The 23,532-nt window shown below is 33.6% G+C and overlaps 1 protein-coding gene across 1 annotated transcript in view; it reads left to right on the top strand.

The window, feature by feature from the left end:
- Window positions 1-23,532, top strand: part of pard3ba (par-3 family cell polarity regulator beta a) — a gene marked incomplete at its 5' end in the record, with an annotated part of 217,436 nt that overhangs the window by 17,024 nt on the left and 176,880 nt on the right. Inside the window, 2 exon segments of the mRNA NM_001328558.1 lie at window positions 6,696-6,796; window positions 17,128-17,219. Of these exon segments, the coding sequence (NP_001315487.1) occupies window positions 17,164-17,219 (56 nt within the window).

Raw genomic sequence — 23,532 nt, 5'->3', positions numbered from 1 at the left:
ATACAGCTTAAAGTGACATTTGAAGGCTCAACTAGGTTAATTAGGTTAACTAGGCAGGTTAGGGTAATTGGGCAAGTTATTATACATTGATGGTTTGTTCAGTAGACTAAGGGGGAAAAAAGCTTAAAGGGGCTAATAATTTTGACCTTAATGTTTTTTTTTTTTTTTAAAAAGCTGCTTTTATTCTAGCTGAAATAAAAGAAACGAGACTTTCTCCCGAAGAAAAAATATTATCAGACATACTTTGAAAATGTCCTTGCTCTGTTAAACATAATTTGTGAAATATTTTAATTGTATGTATATCATTTATTAATTATAATTTTTAATAAATTATTTTAATAAAAAGATACAAGAGTCTGACCTCACAAGGAAACTTAAGTATTTTACGTTTTGTCAGTTTAGTGAAGTAATTGGCACAAATTCGTACAAATTCGTATGAGTTCAGTCGTACGATTGTAAAAAGGAGGCGTGGCACCTAAACCCAACCGTCATTGGGTGATGAGCAAATAGCACTAATTGTACGAATTCGATTGTACGAATATATACGAACTAGCCACTAAATCAAAAAGTTAAGAATTGTCATGAGATTGCGTTGGCATTTACCAAAAATATCTCATTTTAATATTAGTTATGTACCTTTAATTAAACTTTATAAAAAAGAATAGAATAAATAAATAAAAACAACACATTTGTTCTTATGGAAACACCTGAAATAATGCTTCAGGGGTCCACTCTTCGTACGTGGATTACTGGATTTGGTTATTGACGATTTGGCAGGATTGTTTCGTTCTTCAAAACTGATCCACGAGTCATAGCAACAGTTCTGGTAGCTCAAACCTGGTCGGGAGCAGGCTCATTTCATATAAAGAGGTTTAGATTGGGTCAGTTCAAGCAAAGAAAATACTGAAAGTGTGTATCGAATTCTGATATTTTCTTACAGTAGTAGTTCTATACACTTGGGAAAATAGTAAATATTTTAACTTTACATATATATATATATATATATATATATATATATATATATATATATATATATATATATATATATATATATACATATATAAACATATATATATATATTAAAACTATTACTATAGTTAAAACTATATGTATTAAAAAAACTTATGCTATCTGCACCCTCTGAAATGAAAGTACTGACTGCCACCTGGTGGTGCAAAGAGAAAACTTATTGATACGAACTTTTTAGATCGCTTTAGTACAATTGATAATTGATAATAGACCTGCACAATATGTGACTTTTTTAACATAAAAAAACATGTTTTGACAGTTAATATGCCGGTGATTTGATGCTTCACAAACGTTGCAGACGCCTTTACCAATATCAAAATGCTTGTGTAAACATCCACTTATTCTTTACACTGATTAAAAAAACGGCTACTATAATACTACTATGGCTACTATAATAAGGAAAATCCGCTCTAACTGTAAAACTAAATAAATTGCTCTTGACTCATGAAAGAGCCAAGTATGCAGCCCACAACAAGGTGTAAAGTTGCGTGCCTGTCATATTTAACCAACCGTTTACTGCTAATTTGATGTAATTTTGCTCACATGGATGATTGAATATTAATCAGATGATGTCATTACGCTGCTGTGCCGTCAGCAGTTGTATTGCTGATCATGATTTCGAGGATCGATAAATCTGTCCTTCACAACACACGCAGCGATCTCAGATCAGTTCATCCAGACATTTTAATCTGATTCACAAACTTGTTTGAAGAACTAAATAAGCCAGAGATCAGTTATCAAGATTAACAGATCCAGGATCTGCCAAATTATATTAGATCATTCAAGCGAGGTACGAAGAACAGACCCCAGGTCTGTGAATGTTTTAGGCTTGGACTATTAATAGTTTAGTATTTTCATATACTCTAAATTCTCTTTATTTTTAACCTGATTACTTAAATTATGGGAGTACCTCTCTTATTTGCTCAGCTTGAAGAGACCTATTCATAGCACACTTCTCCTGGAAGATGAAACCACCTGAAATGCTTGTTCCACCCCGGCTTCAGAATAGCCAATAATTAAAGCTTTTACCTTGAATCGCTGTGGCCTTCAGCTTTCCCACAGATTCTTTCATTTGTTTCTTCAAGGGGCGTCAAAGCGAAATGAATGCCTAAAATTAGTTGGCACGAACGTATCACTTGAGGATTAATCCTGCGTCTGCGGTAGACTGTGGTGCCAAGCTCCACCAGCTTCTGCTGCTTGCAGAAGATTGATTGGAGTTGAGCGTGACTCTTCATGCAGACGCTACACAGATGTAACACTCCTCTTGGAGAATTCATAAACATCATGCAGGAGTAAGAGTGTTTGTTGAGTGTCTTTCAGTAAAGCTAGTGGACAACCTGGCTGATGCTGGAGGTCTGTCTTATAGTGTAGAATAGATGATGGTAGTGAAGGTTATGGTTTAAGTGCTGACAAACACATACACACACATAGTTTGTAGGATGCAAACAAGGCTCTTAATTATCCTGTTATGCTATTTTTCTTGCAATGCATGTTATGAAAAAACATCCCTAAAATAAATGAGTAATTGAATTGAATTGAATTAAATTTTATTTATATATTTTATGTATTTATTTATACATTTATTTTGCTAATTATATATATATATATATATATATATATATATATATATATATATATATATATATATATATATATATATATATAATATAAAACGTTTATTTTATTAATGTTTTATGTATTTATTTATTTATTTTTGTTTATTTATGTGTTAATTTTATTTTGTTTATTCTATTTATATATTTTATTTTATGTTTTTATGCATATATTTATATATTTTGTTTCTTTTATTCATTTTTTATGCATATATTTATTTATTTTATTTAATTTTTCATATATATATTTATATATTTAATTATTTTGTTTATTTTATGTATTTATTTATTTTGTTTATTTTTTGTTTATTCTATTATTTTGTTTATGCATATATGTTTATTTATTTTGTTTATTTTTTGTTTTATTTATTTATTTTATTGTGTTTATTTTATTTGTTTTTTATGTATTTATTTATTTTATTAATGTATTTATTTTATTTATCAATTTATTTATTTATTTCATTTATTTAGTTTATTTATTGTTTGTTTAATTTGTTAGTTTGTTTTAATTGTTTAATTTATTCATTCATTCACTCATACAAAGGCTAAAAACCTTTAAAAAATTGTGCATGATTAAAAGAAAATACTAATTTGTCCATAGAGCACAACAATATTTATATAAAATAAAAATCATAAATCTTTTTTCCCCCCCACTGACATAGATTTATTCACCAGTATCAGTCCTGATTACACCTGCAAATCATTTTAAGGTTTTTTACCTTTTTTAAATCATAGTTTGGTTACTTAATGCCACTTTTTGTACTAAATAGTTTGCAAATACTAAAGGCTAAGCAAATAAAAAAGTATGATTTTTTTTAATGATTTTTCAAAAATAAACAAATAAATAAATAAATAAATGAATAAATAAAGCGTTGACTGCAGGTTGAAGGAAAGTAGTGGCGTAAAAGTACAGATACAGCACTATAAATGTACTCAAGAGAAAGTAAAAGTATGCATTTTTAAAAACAACTTAGTAAATTACAATTCCTGAGAAAAAAACACTCAAATACAGTAATTATTTGTAATTTGCTACCTTTACACTGCAAATAATATACATAAGAGATTCATTGTGAGCGAACTCAGTCGACCACTTTTTAAAAGGCCATATATAATCTATTCAGAAAAGCTTTCTGACCTTTTTCACCCCTGATGAGTTTGCTCTTCTGTAAACAACAGCTCTTATTATTCCGCAGCTGGAGTGTGAGGTTTGAAGTTTAATGTTGTTTTGAGGTTGAATTGTAAATGCATGATGTTGTGATTGTGATTAGGTTCTGGGCTGTAAATATAAAAATGACAGATTTTAGTGTTCAGTTTTGCTCCTAAAGTTTGCCATTTTGAGCAAATGTAATGAGACTAAATCTTTTTCTCAATAGACTTGTTGTTAAAGGTATCATTCACCCAAACATTTACAGTTGCTGTTAGTTTACCGCTTTCAGGCCATTGAAGATGTCTGTGACTTTTTTTTTGATGAAATCGGGGTCCTTGTTGAATGACGTAATGTAATCCAATGACTTGACTTAAAAACAGAATTAATATCAAATAATAATTAATAAAAAATGCCTGTGGCTCCTGACAATGCACAATTGGGTTACTATACCCTTACTTAACCTTCAATACATGTATAGTTTATTGCCTTTTTTTTGTTGGAGAATTTGTTTTATATATCTTATTGATTTTAGTATATATCTGTCATTTATTAGGGACTGCACACTTTGAATTGCTCCATTATTATTATTATTATTATTATTATTATGGTTTTTGGAAGTGGGTGTGGCAAAATGTGTTGACAATGCCACCTATGTACATTTGCCCCCAGGCTACGTTTCACGCACATGTATGAAAATTGGCACACACATCAAACATGACAATACCTACAAAAAAGTCTACCTACAATGCCTACAAAAATAGTTTTTTTGTATTTATTTATTTTGTTTATTTTATTTATTTATATGTATATTTATTTTGTTTAATTTAAGTTGTTTATTCTTTGTATTTATTTTTATTTTATGCATTTACATATTTAATTATTTTGTTTATTTTATGTTTTCATTTATTTATTTTATTGTTTATTGTTTTATAAGTTTTTTATGTATTTATTTATTTTATTTTATTTATGTATTTCTTTTTATTAATTAATTAATTTATTTATTTATTTATCCATTTATTTATTTATTTCATTTATTTATGAAGCAAAATTTAAAACCGAAAAGGAAGTCGGATATTTATCTTTTTACCTTACAGATTCTTATTTGTATGAGTGTATTTTCATGGTATGGAAAACCCAGTTTCTCATGATTCAGCTGTTTCACGAGCAGTAATGTGTGAGTTTCGACCTTCATCCCACATCCTTCATGATAGTTTAGTTGTAGTGTCTTATCTCAGAAGCTCTTAAAGATCCTCTTCAGAATGGAGGCCAAGGACATTGGCTTGAATAATCCTCATATAAACCCCCTCTGCAAGTTCGGTTCCTGTAAAAGACAGAGCTGTTTTTGATGGATTCAGCATCCCGTTCTCTTTTCTGCTGAGTCTTAGCATTGGATGTTGTCCTTCTTATCAAAAGCAGACAAATGCTTGTGATGGAAGACGTTTAGCAGAACTGATGAGTTTGTGTATTGAAATCTGCTCTTGTTCACTTACATGTTTTTCTATTTTCATGTTTTTCATATTTTTCTCTTTTGGGTTGCGTGAGAATGTGTTGCTTTGCTTTCATGTGGTGATTTTTATTGTAATTTCTATTGTGGTCATATGATCCAGTGTGTCTAATAGAAACAGAAAACGTTTTAAAAAAGCTTTTTTTATGCAAAAGAATTAAAAGGATGATATTAAAAATGCATGAATAAATAAGCAGAAAATACTGTGCTCATTAAATAAAAAATCAATGAATGAATAAGTGAATGAACAAACAAAAAATCATGGCATCAACATACTACCACAATGATTATTAAATTCATTGCATAAAATAAAATGTAATACAATTTTAAAAACTAAAATGGAAATAAATAAATTAATAACTAAAGTCAAAAACAAAACTGAATAACTACAAGTTTAAAAATTTAGTAAAAGCCTAAAATAATGCAAATAATATTACAAATAAATAAAGCAGCAAAGTGGGAACTGGCTCAAATGATATACATTTATGTTTTATTAAATATATAAACATGCTCAGATCCTTAACTTTCTTAAAGTTCATTTTTAAATAATAAAATAAAATCTTATTCAAATCATTCCTTGAATTAAAATGAACATTAAAAAAATTTAATAAAAAATGAGCTATATAAATAAACAAATAAATACATAAATAAACAAAATAACTAAATAAATAATGTTTTTTTATGCAATAATGTGCATGACACTGGTCGTAGGTGTTTTTTTCCACAATCCACTGGGTTTGTTGCATATTTTCCCCCACTTGCAGCTAGCATTTTTGTAGGGAGAGCTGTACAAGTATTGGGTGATGGCTGTCTTTTACCAGTTGAGTTCGTTACCATTCAGACACATCGCCTATATCTGTGCTGCTGTGTTCGCTTATGTTTAAAATCTTCCAGATTACCGGGAGGGCTAATGGTTGGAATAGACCAGGCAAGAGACCTGCTGCACTGTATTACCACTGTTTCTGCTTTCAGCTCCGAGGATTTAGGAGGAGAGGAGTCCTCCTCATTTATAGTGTTTATATAAACACGATTATCTTTATGATGGTTATATTACGAATAACAAATGTAGCAGGACATTAAATGACTGTTTACTGTTTAGCTTTAAAATCACGGGTCTCCTCACGGTATGCGTCTCATTTTGTAAGCTGACTGATAGTTCTTCGCTTATCCTTTCTCCCCTGCACTGCTGGCCACGCCCACTCCTACCTCTGCTCGCAGCGCTCCACGCCCATCATGATGCATTGTTTTAATTCTGACGTATACTTGAACCAAAAGAGGGAGGTTTCATGGCCCATTAAGTTCCAGATCATTGTGTTTTACATTTAATCCAGGTTGACAAATGCAGAATTATTAAATTTTTTATTTCTAACTGTGTTTTTTTTTTCTTCTATTTTCTCATTAGCCACGCCTCTCTCAGTGCGGAGCAGCAGTGACCCCGCCCTCGCCCCGCCCCTCGATGCCATTTCTCTGGACTCTGAGGACTCCAGCAGACCACAGTCCACTGTGAGTGAGCACACAACACACACTGACCTTTAAAAGCAGCTGCTACACTAATGAAAGAGCACATTTATATACTGTCTCTGAAGATTTTCTTTTGTTTATTGGTCATCTTCTGCATTTAACCTGGCCTTGTTTGCAGAGCTTGCACTGAACAGTCAACATTCATGGTCATATTGTGTTTGTGACCTTTTAGCTGCGCCGCCACTGTTGTCTTGTGTTATTATTTTCAATAACAAAGCTTTTACCCTTTTTATTTCTCTCTTTTATCCCTGTTGTTGAGGTCATCTGTTAACCGGTCCTTTTTGTTGTCACATTTAGACTGTTTGCTTTTCAGATTCTTTCAGATATATTTAAAAAGTTTGAGGTCTGGGTGAGAAATGAATACTTTTATTCAGAAAGGACCAACAAAATAAGATAAAATGAGATAAAATAGGCTAAAATAAGATCAAATAAGATCAAATAAAATGTATTTATGTGTAGAACTAATATTATATAATATAATTATTTATAATATATTGAAAATATGTTTGAAAAGTACTATACATATAATTTAAAGAGCCCATATTATGGGTTTTTGAAAATTCCCCTCCATGTAGTGTGTAACACAGCTCTAAGTGAAGTGAAGTATCCAGCTAAGGCTTAAATCTGTAAGAATACAGTGTTTAAAACTGTTGATTCATCTATAAAAGAGTCGATTCATAGTGCTTCAAACGAGTCGCCTTGATACCGACTCATTAGGTGTTTCGCCATGACGTACGAACGAAACAAAGTTTTTCACGTGCACGCGCAAACCCGGGAGATTTCAAACCTGAGGCCCCGCCCTCTGACGCAGTAACCCAGACACACACACACCCACAAACACACGCACACCCACAAACACACGCACACAAACATGCCGGTCGATTGAAGTCACATTGCAGATGGATATATTGAGTCTCTACCCAAAGATGAAACCTCAGCATTATAGCCAAGCAGTTGGAAACTACTGGAAACTTCTGGAAGCTACATGCTACAAAGAATACTTCATCTGCGTTTGTTAAAGGAAGGATCAGTAACTTACTGATGGACATCAGGATGGGTTTCTTCCATTTCTCAAGTGTAAGTACGTGCGGTTAAAGTTGTTGCCTCGTTGACTCTAGCTTGCAAATGTATTTAGTTGTGATTTGTTACTTGTAACCGCGTGTACTGTATCAGGTTAACTGGATATTTTATCTTATCGCGTGCAAAGTCACGTTAAAAACGCGACGCGTGCTGTTTGTTTATGGAGCTCCGTGCTAGAGTTCTGCTCCCGCGATTTATTCGGAAATTTATTCCCGCGCCGCAGAAATCTGGCGCGGGGACAGCCGCGGGAATAAATTTCCGAATAAATCGCGGGAGCGGTCGGTAACGGGTTTAATTTGGGACGGGAGCGGGCTGTCTAGCAATATCACGGATATTGCTATGCGAATTAGAAAGAGAGAGTCTGCGTGGTGCTTGTGTGTGTGTTAGTGCGCACGCGCGCGTATGAGAGAGAGAGAGAGAGAGAGCGAGCGAACGAACGAACGACAGCTTGGCTGTCTGGACTGTATACTGGGTGATTTTTGGTTGTGTTCTCCGCTCTAGCGGGACCGGGCGCGGCGGGCAGAAAACGGAGCGGGTTCTCAGGCTAAAACCTGGCGGGTGCGGGCGGAAGCGGGAGCGTTGTCATCCGGAGGTGTGTGTGTGTTTTTGTGTGTGTGTGGTATGGCCAGTACACGACTGTCTCCTTCGTTCGGTTATCCGTGGCACTATCCACTCGCCATAGTGTGGCAGCTAAAATCCACGTCTGCACTATCGAGCGTGTATGAACTGTGATTACTTTTTAAATTGCTGATTAGCTATTGGCCATTTCCCTCTCTGACTGAAGGCAGTCGACCAATCGCGACAGACTGTCATCGGTCCAATCAGCGCAGATTAGCTCCGCGCTAAGGAGGGGTTTGGGAACAAATGAATCACTGGACGATTCATACAGGAGTCGCTGGGATAATTAGGTAAAAATAAATGCAGATTATAAGACCATGAAAGTGTTTTTTGACCTTGCATGCATATTAGACTGTTGTTGGAGACCCTTACAACCAGGATATGACCCTATTTCATGTATAATATGGGCTCTTTAAATGTATAAAATGTATTCATTCATTCATTCAATTTCTTGTCGGCTTAGTCCCTTTATTAATCTGGAGTTGCCACAGCGGAATGAACCGCCAACTTATCCAGCATATGTTTTATGCAGCTGATGCCCTTCCAGCCGCAACCCATCAGTGGGAAACATCCGTACACACTCATTCACACACACACACACACACACACACACACACACACACACACACACACACACACACACACACAATGGACGATTTATCTCACCCAATTCACCTATAGCACATGTCTTTGGACTTGTGGGGAAAACCGGAGCACCCGGAGAAAACCCATTCCAACACGGGGAGAACACGCAAACTCCGCACAGAAACGCCAACTGACCCAGCCGAGGCTCGAACCAGCGACCTTCTTGCTGTGAGGCGTAAAATGTGTTTAATTAAATATAAAATAAACAATTTTGATTAAATGTATAGAAGTGTGTGTATATCTTAAAATCCCTGAAAACTTGTGCTGTAAGGTTTAAATTATTTTAAACAGGTCTTTTTTATGTCCATGTAAAGCAGGGGTGTCCGAACTTGGTCCTGGAGGGCTGGTGTCCTGCAGATTTTAGTTCTAACTTGCCTCAACACACCTGCAAGGATGTTTCAAGAAAGCCTAGTTAGAGCTTGATTAGTTAGCCCAGGTGTGTCTGATTGGGGTTGGAACAAAACTTTGCAGGACACCGGCCCTCCAGGACAGGACCGAGTTTGGACATGCCTGATGTAAAGCAACCCAATCGGGCCAACAAACATCCAATCACTATTTTTTACCAAAACTTTTACCAAAACTTTATTTATTAACAATTTATGGCCAATATGGGTTTCCTTACAATAACAAATGCATTTTTTTTATGTTTTAACTGGGCCGTTACAAAAAATCCTTTGCATTTAGCCTTGTGCAAGTCTGAAATTTAATTTATAATGGTTTTAAAAAGGTCTTGAAGTTTTACATTTGACTTAATGAAACCTGTAGAAACCCTAATATTTATATATAACACATACATTTTTTAAAATCGTAAATACTTTTATTTATTTATTTACAATTATTGAGCCAAAATTCTGAATAGAATTATAATAAAATTAACATATGTTGAAATAAAAGTAGTATAGAAAACATTTGTTTTATTGTACAGGAATTTCACAATTTACTATGCAGTTTTATTTTTATTTTACAACCCCAATCCTTTGACATTATACAGTAAAATAAAATAAAAAGCCTGGTAAATACCGGTTTATTGGATCTTGGTTCTGTTTTAAGAATCAATTATAATAAAGATACATTATGAGCATATTAATATATTTAATAAAACATGTATATATATCATTTTAGCCAGTTTCCACTATTTATTTATTTATTTATTTATTTATTTATTTATTTAGTTGTTTGTTTGTTTATTTATTTGTTTATTTATTTGTTGATTAATTTAGTCTTACAAATTTACTTTATACTATTTAATAAAAGAATAAATATTATTACAGAAGCATGTTTATTTATTCATCCGTTACATCAATCATTCATTTATTTTTACACAATTACTTTTTATTATTTAACTAAAGAATAAATAATTATTACGAAAGCATGTTTATTCATTCATTCATTCATTCATTCATACATTTAGTCTTACAAAATGACTTCATATTATTTAATAAAAAAATAAATAATTATTGCAGAAGCATGTTTATTTATTTATTTTTTATTCATTAATGTATTCATTCATTCATTCATTTGTTCATTTAGTCTGACAAAATTACTTTTATATTATTTAATAAAATAATAAATAAATATTACAAAAGCATTTTTGGTTTCGGTTTTCGTCTAAGCAGGTACAAAATGTTTGATTTTGCATCAGAAATTTTTATATTAATGCATCTCTAACACTGACAAACATGCATGCATACTGGAAACCATAAAAATATTAGAACATTAATAAAACCAAATTCAAATGATCTCTAATGCAAAATAATAATAATAATAATAAACACATCCCCAATGAATGCAAACGTTTACATTTTTGATGCATTATAAAAAAAAAAAAAACAATACTCCTATTAGGTAGAGTTAAGTTCAGCTCTGACTGACTGGCAAAAAGCTTGATCCAGAAACATGTCCCACTTGTATAAGATCACTGTACAGTATCTGTAACTAAAGTCTCCAAGAATCCCCTTCAAACGGGATCTAATTCCTAAGAGTGCTGAAGAAGTCCTGCAGGAGAAGTGTAATGTGCAGCGGTGGCACTGACAGAAGCAGATATTTATTTGGGTGCAGAGAGAATCCGCACACATTTCGCAATGCTCTGGGTCTGAAAAGTGCTGTGCTTGATGCATTAGCGTGCCCTCAGCCGTCATTGAGGACTGCACCGCAATGATTACTGTCACTCACAGCCATCTGGGACACCAGGAATTCTGCAGACACCTTATGAATTTCTAACAATCACGGTACACTTTCTTTTCCCGTTTGATGCTAATATTTTAGAGATATTGGACAGTTTTATGTATGTAGTCCTGATACGCTCAGCAGTTTTCAAGAGCCTGAAAGTGGTACAGTTTAGGAAATGTCACACTCAGAATTAAAATCCACTGTGTTGACTTTCTGTGTCAGTCTGAGAGAGAGAGTATTGTGGAGAATAATTCTTCTTCGCTCATCCTTAGTTTAGTTGGGTTTTAGATTTAACCATGGCACTGAATTATATTGTTATACTGTTTTTGTGCAGCACAGCATTTACTTAGTAAATGTGAACAAAAGAAATCTTTCATTCGATTTTGGCTTTATTTTAAAACATTATTTTAGATTAGCAAATGAAGATCTTGTAAAAGTCTAGTTGTTTTCTTTTGTTTTTCTTTTTTTTATTTTTAATTTTAGCCTATTTTATTTTTTATTATAGCCAATTTCATTTTATTTTATTCTAGCCTGTTTTATTTAAATTTATTTAATTAAAAATCATTTTTTGCCGATTTGATAATTATTTAGCCTATTTTAGCCTGTTTTTTATTTATTTAAATGTATAATTTTATTATAGCCATATTTTATTTTATTTTAGCCTGTTTTATTTTTATTTATTTATTTAATTTATTTTTTATTTAATTTTATTTTAGCCGATTTTATTATTTTTATTTTAGCCTATTTTTGCCTGTTTTTTATTTATTTAAATGTATAATTTTATTATAGCCATATTTTATTTTATTTTAGCCTGTTTTATTTTTATTTATTTAATTTATTTTTTATTTTATTTTAGCCGATTTTATTATTTTTATTTTAGCCTATTTTAGCCTGTTTTTTATTTATTTAAATTTATTATTTTATTATAGCCATATTTTATTTTATTTTAGCCTGTTTTATTTTTATTTATTTAATTTATTTTTTATTTTATTTTAGCCGATTTTATTATTTTTATTTTAGCCTATTTTAGCCTGTTTTTTATTTATTTAAATTTATTATTTTATTATAGCCATATTTTATTTTATTTTAGCCTGTTTTATTGTAATTTATTTAATTTATCTTTCATTTTATTTAATTTTATTTTAGCCGATTTTATTATTTTTAATTTAGCCTATTTTAGCCTGTTTTTTATTTATTTATTTAAATTTGATTACATTTTATTTATTTTAGCTTATTTTATTATATTTTATTGTAGCCAATTTAATTTAATTTAATTTAATTTAATTTAATTTAATTTAATTTAATTTAATTTAATTTAATTTAATTTAATTTAATTTAATTTAATTTAATTTAATTTAAGCCTATTTTAGAAGACAGTGGCGTTTCATTACTTTTTTTTACTCAGAATTTACATGCATCTATAGTTTAGTTCCCAGGCCTTAACCACAGATAAAACATTCACTTCAAGGCACAATGCATGATAATTACGAGTTTTATTCCAAGGCCTCTGCCTGAAATTCTAGAGGAATTCATTACTCTGTTTTTCCAGGCTCAGTGTTGTTGATTTAGGAGCGTGTTTTGTAAAATCAAACCAAACCAAGTAGAACGTGTTCCTGGAACAGCTTCCTTATTAGTCTTGGAACAACTTTCTTCACCAGACCTGATCAAACATTAGGGTTATTTTTGAAGGTCTTTAATAGCATCTCTATGAACCTCATAATTAAAAAAAAAAAATAAGGCTAGATAATGATGGTTTGGAGGAATATTTTTTCATCAGAACAGAATGTCCTGCTTGTGTAAATGACATACACACTGCAGTTTTGGATATAAAGGAGTCTCTGGATGATATTGATGTTCAATAAAGGTGGGCTTAATTAGGGACATCATGATGCAATCCAATTCTGAGTCTGAGTTTTGACTCAAAAAACAATTCTTGACCTACAATTTTTTTCCCCCTATTTTTTGGCTGTGTAAATATGTCTTTCTAACTTGACATTTTGAAATTATTTTAGAATTGCTTTTAGTTCAGAGCCACAGAAAACTACCTTTAAAATCTAGTAGTGCTTCATTCATCCCAACACTGTGCAGATTATCCATTCATTCATTTATTAATTTTCCTTCGGCTTAGTCTCGAAGTCTTAGAATAGTCTTTATCAGAGGTCACCACAGCGGAATGAACCGCCAACTATTCCAACACATGATTTACACAGTGAATGCCCTTCCAGCCGCAACCCAGTACTGGGAACCACCCATATACTCTCTCATTCACACACACACATTCATACACTACGGCCAATTTAGTTATTCCAATTCACTTATCGCGCATGTTTTTGGACTGTGGGGGAAGCCGAAGCACCTAGAGGAACCCCACGCCAACACGTGCAAAACTCCACACAGAAATGCCAACTGGCCCAGCCGGGACTTGAACCAGCGACCTTCTTGCTGTGAGTGTGAACCACTGAGCCACCATGCCACCCTTGCAGATAAACCATAATGAACACCATGGTTTCCTGCACTCTCATTAATCACTTTAGGTTAGTTTATGGCATCTGATGTTAGCACTTGTACTGAGTTTTCATGTACAGTAGAATAGATTGATGATCAGACTTTGCTGTAACATCTCTAGAGGAGATGGATGGATGAGATGAACTCAAAGGTCATGGAGAAACACGTTTGTGATGCAGATCCCTGCACACTGTCACTTACAAACTCTCTCATTAGGCTTTGACGTTTATTCAATTACTGGATTCCCAAGAGTTGAGCCACTGCATGTGGGTCTTATGCAAACAAACTGAGCACCCCAAGAGCCAAGGACACACATATTCAATATATACACTACTCACACGGCCATGCGCTTGACCATGGTTGTTTTATTGTGTTTACTTCAAGCCTATTTAGCTCGTAAACATCCCTAAAGTGGACACACATCAGTTTTTTTAATTCGTTTGTTTTCTTCTTTCTCTTTTTTGTTTTCAAATAGACTGCAATTGTAAAGACACACAAAAAATGTGTATATACACTCACCGGCCACTTTATTAGGTACACCTGTCCAACTGCTTGTTAATGCAAATTTCTAATCAGCCAGTCGCATGGCAACACTTCAATGCATTTAGACATGTAGACATGGTCAACGGGATCTGCTGCAGTTCAAACCGAGCATCAGAATGGGGAAGAAAGATGATTTAAGTGACTTTAAACGTGGCATGGTTGTTGGTGCTAGACGGGCTGGTCTGAGTATTTCAGAAACTGCTGATCTACTGGGATTTTCACGCACAACCATCTCTAGGGTTTAGAGCGAATGTTCTGAAAAAGATAAAATATCCAGTGAGCCGCAGTTCTGTGGACGCAAATGCCTTGTTGATGCCAGAGGTCAGAGGAGAAAGGCCAGACTGGTTCCAGCTGATAGAAAGGGAGGAGTAACACAAATAGCCACTCGTTACAACCAAGGTCTGCAGAAGAGCATCTCTGAACACACAACACATCAAACCTTGAGGCAGATGGGCTACAGCAGCAGCAGAAGGCCACACCGGGTGCCACTCCTGTCAGCTAAGAACAGGAAACTGAGGCTATAATTGGCACAGGCTCACCAAACTTGGACAATAGAAGATTAAAAAGCAAGTCTGATGAGTCTCCATTTCTGCTGCGACATTCGGATGGTCGGGTCAGAATTTGGCATCAACAACATGAAAGCATGGATCCATCCTGCCTTGTATTAACGGTTTAGGCTGGTGTTGATGTAATGGTGTGGGGGATATTCTCTTGGCACACTTTGGTCCCATTACCAACAATTGAGCATTGTGTCAACGCCACAGTCTACCTGAGTATTGTTGCTGACCATGTCCATCCCTTTGAAACCCGTGTAACCATTTTCTGATGGCTACGTCCAGCAGGATAACATGCCTTGTCATAAAGGGTGAATCACCTCAGACTGGTTACTTGAACATGACAATGAGTTCACTGTACTCAAATGGCCTCCACAGTCACTAGCTCTCAATCCAATAGATCAATTTTGGGATGTGGTGGAATGGGAGATTCACATCATGGATGTGTAGCCGACAAATCTGCAGAAACTGTGTTATGTTATCATGTCAATATGGATCAAAATCTCTGAGCAATATTTCCAGTACCTTTTTGAATCAATGCCACCAAGGATTAAGGCACTTCTGATGGAAAAAGGGGGTCCAACCCAGTACTAGTAAGGTGTACCTAATAAAGTGGCCGTTGAGTGTATGTATATACAGTGTGTATGTCACAAATACATACAAAAAATAAATCTTAATATTAGATATATAAATTTTAGGATTCATTGTTGCCGTTTTGCCTTTACTAAGATAGGAGGGTATATATTGATTTTTACAGGAAGTAAAGTTGGAGATTGAAAGAGGGATCAGGGCTCGAACCACAAGGCTATCGGCACCGAAATGTAGTTTTTTTTCTTTTCTGTAATGTAAACCATCACTCATCAGAAATAATGGTTCAAGATAAATCATATCAAAATTTTAATGTCAGCCAGTGAAATTATATGACAGGAAAATTTGATTTTTTTAATATATTTTTCTTTTATTGCCAAGTAAGTGGATTCAGATTCATAATATGTAACATTATAAAATGTTCCCCAAACTGTAAAGCCCTAAACAGAAACATGCTGCCACTTGTATTAATTATAAAAAAAAAAAAATATATATATATATATATATATATATATATATATATATATATATATATATATATATATATATATATATATATATAAATAAATATATTAATATATTAAATAATAAAAAATATATTAAATAATAAAAATATATAAATAAATATATAAATATACTAAATAAAAATAATATACTTAAATAAATAAATAAATATTAAGTAAAATTAAAGTAAAACTACATCAAACAAACAAGTGCAAAATACTTGCTATATAATAATATTGTAAATGTTTTGGATGTATTCTAAACTCATTTGTGTTTGTTGTAATTTTACTTCTGTGATGGAAAAGCTGAATTTTCACTAGTCATTATTGTGTTCTTTAGTGTCACATGATGGCAACATGAATCATTTATGTTGAAAACCTGAAATCACACACACACACACACACACACACACACACACACAGACACACACACACACACACACACACACACACACACACACATATCTGTCTGTTTCTGCCTTCACCTTTCAAAAATGTTATGTCATACAGTCATCTCTCCATTAAACTCTCTCTGTCAGTCTCTGTTGTCCTCATGTGAACAGTGCACTCAGTAAAGATGGAGATGCACATTAACAAAAGCTCCACCGGTTCTGTGGCCCTCAGGAGCATGTGGCCTAGCGGGGGGATAATCGCTCTTTACCTCCACAATCTAGGTCACTTTTTGTGTGTTTGCTGCGTCCCATGAGGAGGAGGGGGTCCCATGTGTTTATGCGTGTGTGTGTTGGGTGGAGTACATGGTGTTTTCAGGACCACCAGAAGCTTCGGCTCCGCGCTGAGGAAAGCGCACTTTCTCTTTCATGGTGCATCATTATGTTTTTCTTCTTATTTGTGTTTATTTTCTAATTATTTGCATTGCATTTTGAATTTGTTTTGATATGCGACTCTAAAGGCTTTATTAATCTTTTGAAAAGAAGTGAGAAGCATGGGGGAATGTTTGAGAAAGAGGGACAACAAGGATGCAGATAGTGTATTCCTGTTGAACCAGTTTAGTTATCGCTCACTGGTGAATTTCGAAAGCTGCTGTGTGGTTGTTTTGTGTCATCTAGAGAGTCTGAAATGACTGTGAGTGTGTGTTTTGTGTTGACAGGGAGTTGCTCCACCAGTGACTGTGAAGGGCGGAGCCATGGATAAACTTAAGGTAGACAACCTGATCTCCAGGAATGGACAAGACACATTAAGGTGAGGGGATTTATGTGCTCGTCTGGAGTGAATGACTGTGCATGTAAGTTCAGAATTTGGGGGGAATATCATATATATTCATTTAGTAATCATTGCAAGCAGTAATCTACCATCAGATTATAGATCATTTGGATCTTCTTTTCTTTGTTTCCAGATTAAGGTTTTTTCTGAGTGAGTGTGTTTGTGGCTCAGTGTTTTGTTGACTTGGTCTTTTTGCACTGTTGCCAATAATATAACTAATTCATTTTATTTAATTAAAAAATGACGAATATTTACATAAATGCATTAAATATTTACATGGATGCTTTTTTAATGTGCTTAAATATAATTACACTTTATGCTTTTATTCTTGGTTATCTATAAATGTATTTAAATGCATAAGTAGTTTTATTTTGTTTTTATTTTGTATATTTTTATTCAGACATAAAAAAATGGTGCTGTCACTGGGTTACCTTTTTTAAAACGTTTATAATTTGTGCACTTTAGGTACTAATGCATATTTCCGAATTACCAGTATCCACACTGTAAAAGATTTGTCGCTGCTTTAAATAATTGAGTTGAATTACATTAAATATATCCGTTATTTCAACTTGCATCAATTAAATGTTTAATTTAGAATTTGTATAACTTAACCGATGATGAATAGTTGAGTATTACCATTTTGTAAGCCACTCGACTGATCTCTGGGTCTGCTTGGAGCACTTTTTGATTAGCTTAGCATAAATCATTGAACTAAATTAGACCATTAGAATCTCCTCTTAAAAAAAAGAATATGAGTTTTAATAATTTTCCTGTAAAGTTGACACATGTAGTTACATCTTGCACTAAGCCATGTCTATCAGCTAAATTAATTAAAAATGCTCAAGATGAGTTGTGAACTGAGCCTATTTTCAAAAATATTTAGTATCACTTAAACTCTTAGGAAAAAGGTATGAGAGCTGTCACCTGGGCAGCACCTTTTAAAATGACTTTTTAAGTATTAATTTGTAAACTTTAGAGGGACCTCTGAGGTAACAAATTGTGTCATTTTTGAACGATTCCGCCTCAGTGACAGCTCGTATGTTTTTTTTTTCTCAGAGTGTAATAACAATAATTATGATATTTAAGCTTTATTTTGCAGTATAAATGTAATAATAATCAACTTGTACAGTGTATTTTTCCATTGACAGATGTGAATACTGTGATCAGCAGATGTTTTATCTGTATGTGCATGCAGGAGCACTTTTAGCTTGGCTTAGCAAAAATCATTGAATTGGGTTAGACTATTAGCACCTCGCTCCAAAAAGAGTTTTGATCATTTTCCTGTTTAAAGCTGGACTCTTCTGTAGTTATATCATATTATATGACCAATAAAAAAAGTTGCTATTTCATAGATCAATATGTACAGGAACTATACTCACTGGCGTAATAATCAAGGAACTTTGCCGTTCCCTTGTAATTTTGTTTTTATTGTTAAAGAAGCAATTGAGTTTCACTGTTTTTGAATCCATTCAGCGATCCCCAGGTCTGGCGGGAGGACTTTTAGCTTAGCTTAGCATAAATCAGTGACTTGGATTCATTTTCCTATTTTAAGCTTGACTCTCCTGTATTTCCATCGTATACTAAGAGCAACAGGAAAGGAAAAGTTGCTATTTTCCTAGGTCGATATGTCTAGGACTGCTGTGGCGTAATAATTAGGGAACTTTGCCGTACTATTGTGATTTTGTTTTTATTGTTAAAGGAACAATTAAGTCTTACTATTTTTGAATCCATTCGACTGATCTCTGGGTCTTGCTCTGGAGCACTTTTAGCTAATCTTAGCATAAATCATTGAATTGGATTAGACCATTAGCATCTCACTCCAAAAAGAGTTTTGATCATTTGCCTATTTAAAGCTGGACTCTTCTGTAGTTATATCATATCCTATGACCGACAGAAAGTTGCTATTTGCCTAGGTCGATATGTCAAAGACTATATTCACATTCTGGTGTAATATTTAAAAAACTTTGTGTACCCTTGGAATTTTTGTTTTTATTGTTAAAGAAACAGTTGAGTTTTACCAATTTTGAATCCATGATGGGATCTGGCGGGATCACTTTTAGCTTAGCTTAGCATAAATCATTGAATTGGATTAGACCATTAGCATCTCACTCCAAAAAGAGTTTTGATCATTTACCTATTTAAAGCTGGACTCTTCTGTAGTTATATCATATCCTATGACCAACAGAAAGTTGCTATTTGCCTAGGTCGATATGTCAAAGACTATATTCACATTCTGGCGTAATATTTAAAGAACTTTGTGTACCCTTGGAATTTTTGTTTTTATTGTTAAAGAAAAAGTTGAGTTTACCCAATTTTGATCCCATGATTCAGCCGATCTCCGGGTCTGGCGGGATCACTTTTAGCTTAGCTTAGCATAAATCATTAAATTGGATGAGACCATTAGCATCTTGCTCAAAAAAAGAGTTTCATTCATTTTCCTATTTAAAGCTTGACTCTTCTGTATTTACATCGTGTACTAAGAGCAAAAGTAAATGACAGTTGTTATTTTTTAGGTTGATACAGGGCCGGAGTGGGACTCCTTTTCAGCCCTGGAGTTTCAAGCATTAGACCGGCCCACCTCTGTTCACGACTGAATATATTAAAATAAGGTCATTTCCAATTCAGTTTCTAATTACACTATTACATCTTTTTCAAGAAAACAGCTGCTTTAAAACTTCAAATGTTCAACAACCTTACAGTTTTATATGTCTTAACAACAAAAATGAAAGAAAAAAAAATAGAATTACTCAGATGAGGATCGAACATGGACCGATGACGTGGTAACGCAACGTGCTGACCACTGGACCACAATGGCGCTGTTACGCTTGCATGGCCGGAATGATAGTTAAACCATCATTACCCAGCAGGCTGCATTTTGCTCATGAGGCTGCGAGACAATAAATAAGAAGAGCGGAGCTGCGGCAAAATAATGAATAAAAAGACTGAGGCTATGGTAAAATAAATAAATTAATAAAAAAAGTGCGACTGATGAGAGAGCAAGCAGCTAGAAACACTGGCCCTCGCGGCCAAAAAACGGACCGGCCCACCGGGAACTCTCCCGATTGGCCAATCCGGGCCTGGGTTGATATGTCTAGAAACTACACTCACATAATGGCGTAATAATTAAGGAACTTTGCTATACCATAGTTGAAGCAGGCACAATAATATTACGCCTGAAAATACTCCCCAGTTAAGTAACTAGGTAACAGTTACTAATCCGGTTCAATAATTTATGCTAAGCTAAGCTAAAAGTGCTCCCACCAGACCTAAAGATTAGCTAAATGGATTCAAAAATGCTAAAACTGAACTGTTAAGCTGTAAAATGAGTCTATCTTCAAGAAAAGTAATGTTTTCTTTTTAAACATTTTCAGCCTCACTCAGCACTTTTACAAGCAGTGAGCTGTAATATCTATAGCAGGTTTTTCATGTTTAAAAGTCATGTGCTTATTCTGTGCTGCATAGCCTTTATCATGCAGATCTACAATCAGCTTTTCTTACAGAAACTCATTTCAGAACTAAAACTGCAATAACAGGTTGACTCTTCCTTCAATACATTAATACATTCTACAGGTCTCAGTATTTCAGATTTGAACAACATGTGTGTGTTTATCATCAGTCCCAGTATATATCGATAACAATACATAGCTTCAGCACTGATATTCAGGTTTTGCAATGTAAAGTCTGAATTATAGTTCACCAGGAGCTTTTCTTGTTTTGAGTTTTGTCTTGTTTGTTGTTCTTAAAAAGCATTTTCTAGAGCATTAAACAATATTGGTTGTTTAATTAAGAGAATGTTTTTTGGTCTAAGATTGCTGCTCTGGTTTTTAGGAATGTTTTACACTACATTACTTGGATCTACCAAGCTTAGTTTACAATGTTTACAACGTTTACATTGCTCTACTTTCATTAAATCTAAATCCCAAATATCAGAAATGACAACAGATAATTAAGATTTAATTAATTCCAGTTTTAATGTTATTGATTAATGCACTTGACAGATTTTATTCATTCATCTTTCTTCTGCTTTTTCCCTGGTTTATCACAGCGTAATGAACCACCACTTACTTGACAGATTTATGTGTTTTTAACTTCAGGTGGTTTGTGTATGTGTTATGTTTGGCAAAATGATTTCTAATTGCATCTTTATTGATTTTTCAACTAAGTACAATTGTCTTGTCCCAATAGGTGGATTTAGAGGGTTTCGAAAAAAGCACAAGTGGATTTAGCTGGTTTTGACGCCAAAGAACGTTTACCTTGTTAAAAAACAAAGAATTGTCTTAAGTGACATTTTTGAAAAAAGGTATTTTATTTACTAGTTAATAACCTTATCATTACATATAAAATGAAACTTCTAAACTATCAGAGGAGTCTGATAGAAAACGCTCATTTACAAGAAAAGAAGTCTGCTGGATTTAGAGGGTTTTGCATCTGAACTCTTTATCTACACACACACACACACACACACACACACACACACACACACACACACACACACGACATTTTTATCTATATAATTTTATTTAATTATTATTATTATTATTATTATTATTATTATTTGTTTTTATTTTATTTTTTTGTGTTTTGTTTTGTGTTATTTTATTTTATTATGTTTTATTTTATTTTGTTTTAATTTTTATTATATTATTTTGTGATATTTTATTTCGTGTTTATTGTATTATATTTTTTGTGTTTTATTTTATTTTAAGTAAATTTTACTCGTGTCTTTTTCTTATAATTTATGGCATTTCGGTATGAGAATAGAAAGTATTTCCTGAAGTTATTTTTCTCGTTTACTCTAAAATTAATCACAGTTTCTCTCTCTTTGAGGAAAAAAAATATAAATCTCAATTCATATGTCATTATACACTCACTGGCCACTTTATTAGGTACACCTGTCCAACAGCTTCTTAATGCAAATTTCTAATCAGCCAATCACATGGCAGCAACTCAATGCATTTAGGCATGTAGACATGGTCAAGACGATCTGCTGCAGTTCAAACCGAGCATCAGAATGGGGAAGAAAGGCGATTTAAGTGACTTTGAACGTGGCATGATTGTTGGTGCCAGACGGGCTGCTCTGAGTATTTCAGAAACTGTTGATCTACTGGGATTTTCATGCACAACCATCTCTAGGGTTTACGGAGAATAGTCTGAAAAAGAGAAAATATTCAGTGAGTGGCAGTTCTGTGGGCGCAAAGGCCTTGTTGATGCCAGAGGTCAGAGGAGAATGGCCAGACGAGCTGATAGAAAGGACACAAATAACCTATGCAGAAGAGCATCTCTGAATGCCCAACATGTCCAACCTTGGGGCGGATGGGCTACAGCAACAGAAGCCCATAATCCACGAAGGATTTTGGCAGTTCTAAAAGGAAAAGGGGGTCCAACCCCGGACTAGTAAGGTGTACCTAATAAATTGGCCATTGAGTTTACGTCGCAAAAAAAACTAAATTCCATATTTTCCCAATACCGTGCAGCCCAAACTCCTAATCTTAACATAAACCTGTAGCTATAGTCAGAGAGATGTTCATACGTCATGTTTTTTTTTTCTCTCCTGTCTTGCCTCTTATCATGGGTCATGTGACCTCATCTCTTCTCCCTGAGAGAGGGATGAAGTTTATCTCTCGCCTCTCTTCACCGCCTCTGTCAATCAGCATTACACACACACACACACATGCACACACACACACACACTTTAACAGCTCATTAAACATTGAAGTGGTTTACAGTGCAGCATCACCTCAGCTCTGTCTGGGTCTGGGATTCAATCAGGTTTTAATAAGTGAGCTTATTTAGCTTCTTTCTATTCTGTGAGATACAATCGCTTCCTCTTCCTTCTGCATTTTATAGCTCTTATTAAACATGTCTAGTCTTTATATTAATGTAATCTGTTTTTCAGCTGAACATGGACATTAGCTGTCTGCGATAGGTTTACATATTGATTTAGGTGCTCTGGTTAAACTTGGATAAAGTGCTGTTTAACCCACATCAACATCATGCTGAACTCAATTGCCTTATGGGCTAAAATAGAATTTGCCCTCATTTGCAAGTGGAAAGCAAGTTCGTTTTCTCTCATCTTTGTAGGATGGTTATTTTAAGATTTCATGAAGTAATATGCATTTGTTTTGCAACAATATGAAAGTTTAGAACATTTTGGCTTTGAATATTCTTTAAATATTCTTTAAATAGTTTTAATGTGATTTAACCATGGTTGTACTAAAATAACAGGAAAGTTTATTCTATAAAGATTTTATTTTGGTTTTATTTTGGTTTTGTTTAATTGTATATTTTATTT

This window comes from Danio rerio, chromosome 1, assembly GCF_052040795.2.
Source record: "Danio rerio strain M-AB ecotype USA chromosome 1, GRCz13ab, whole genome shotgun sequence".
In the NCBI taxonomy this organism is placed as follows: domain Eukaryota; kingdom Metazoa; phylum Chordata; class Actinopteri; order Cypriniformes; family Danionidae; genus Danio; species Danio rerio.
Note: the sequence above shows the minus strand (reverse complement) of the source record. Positions and strands in the feature narration are given on the sequence as shown.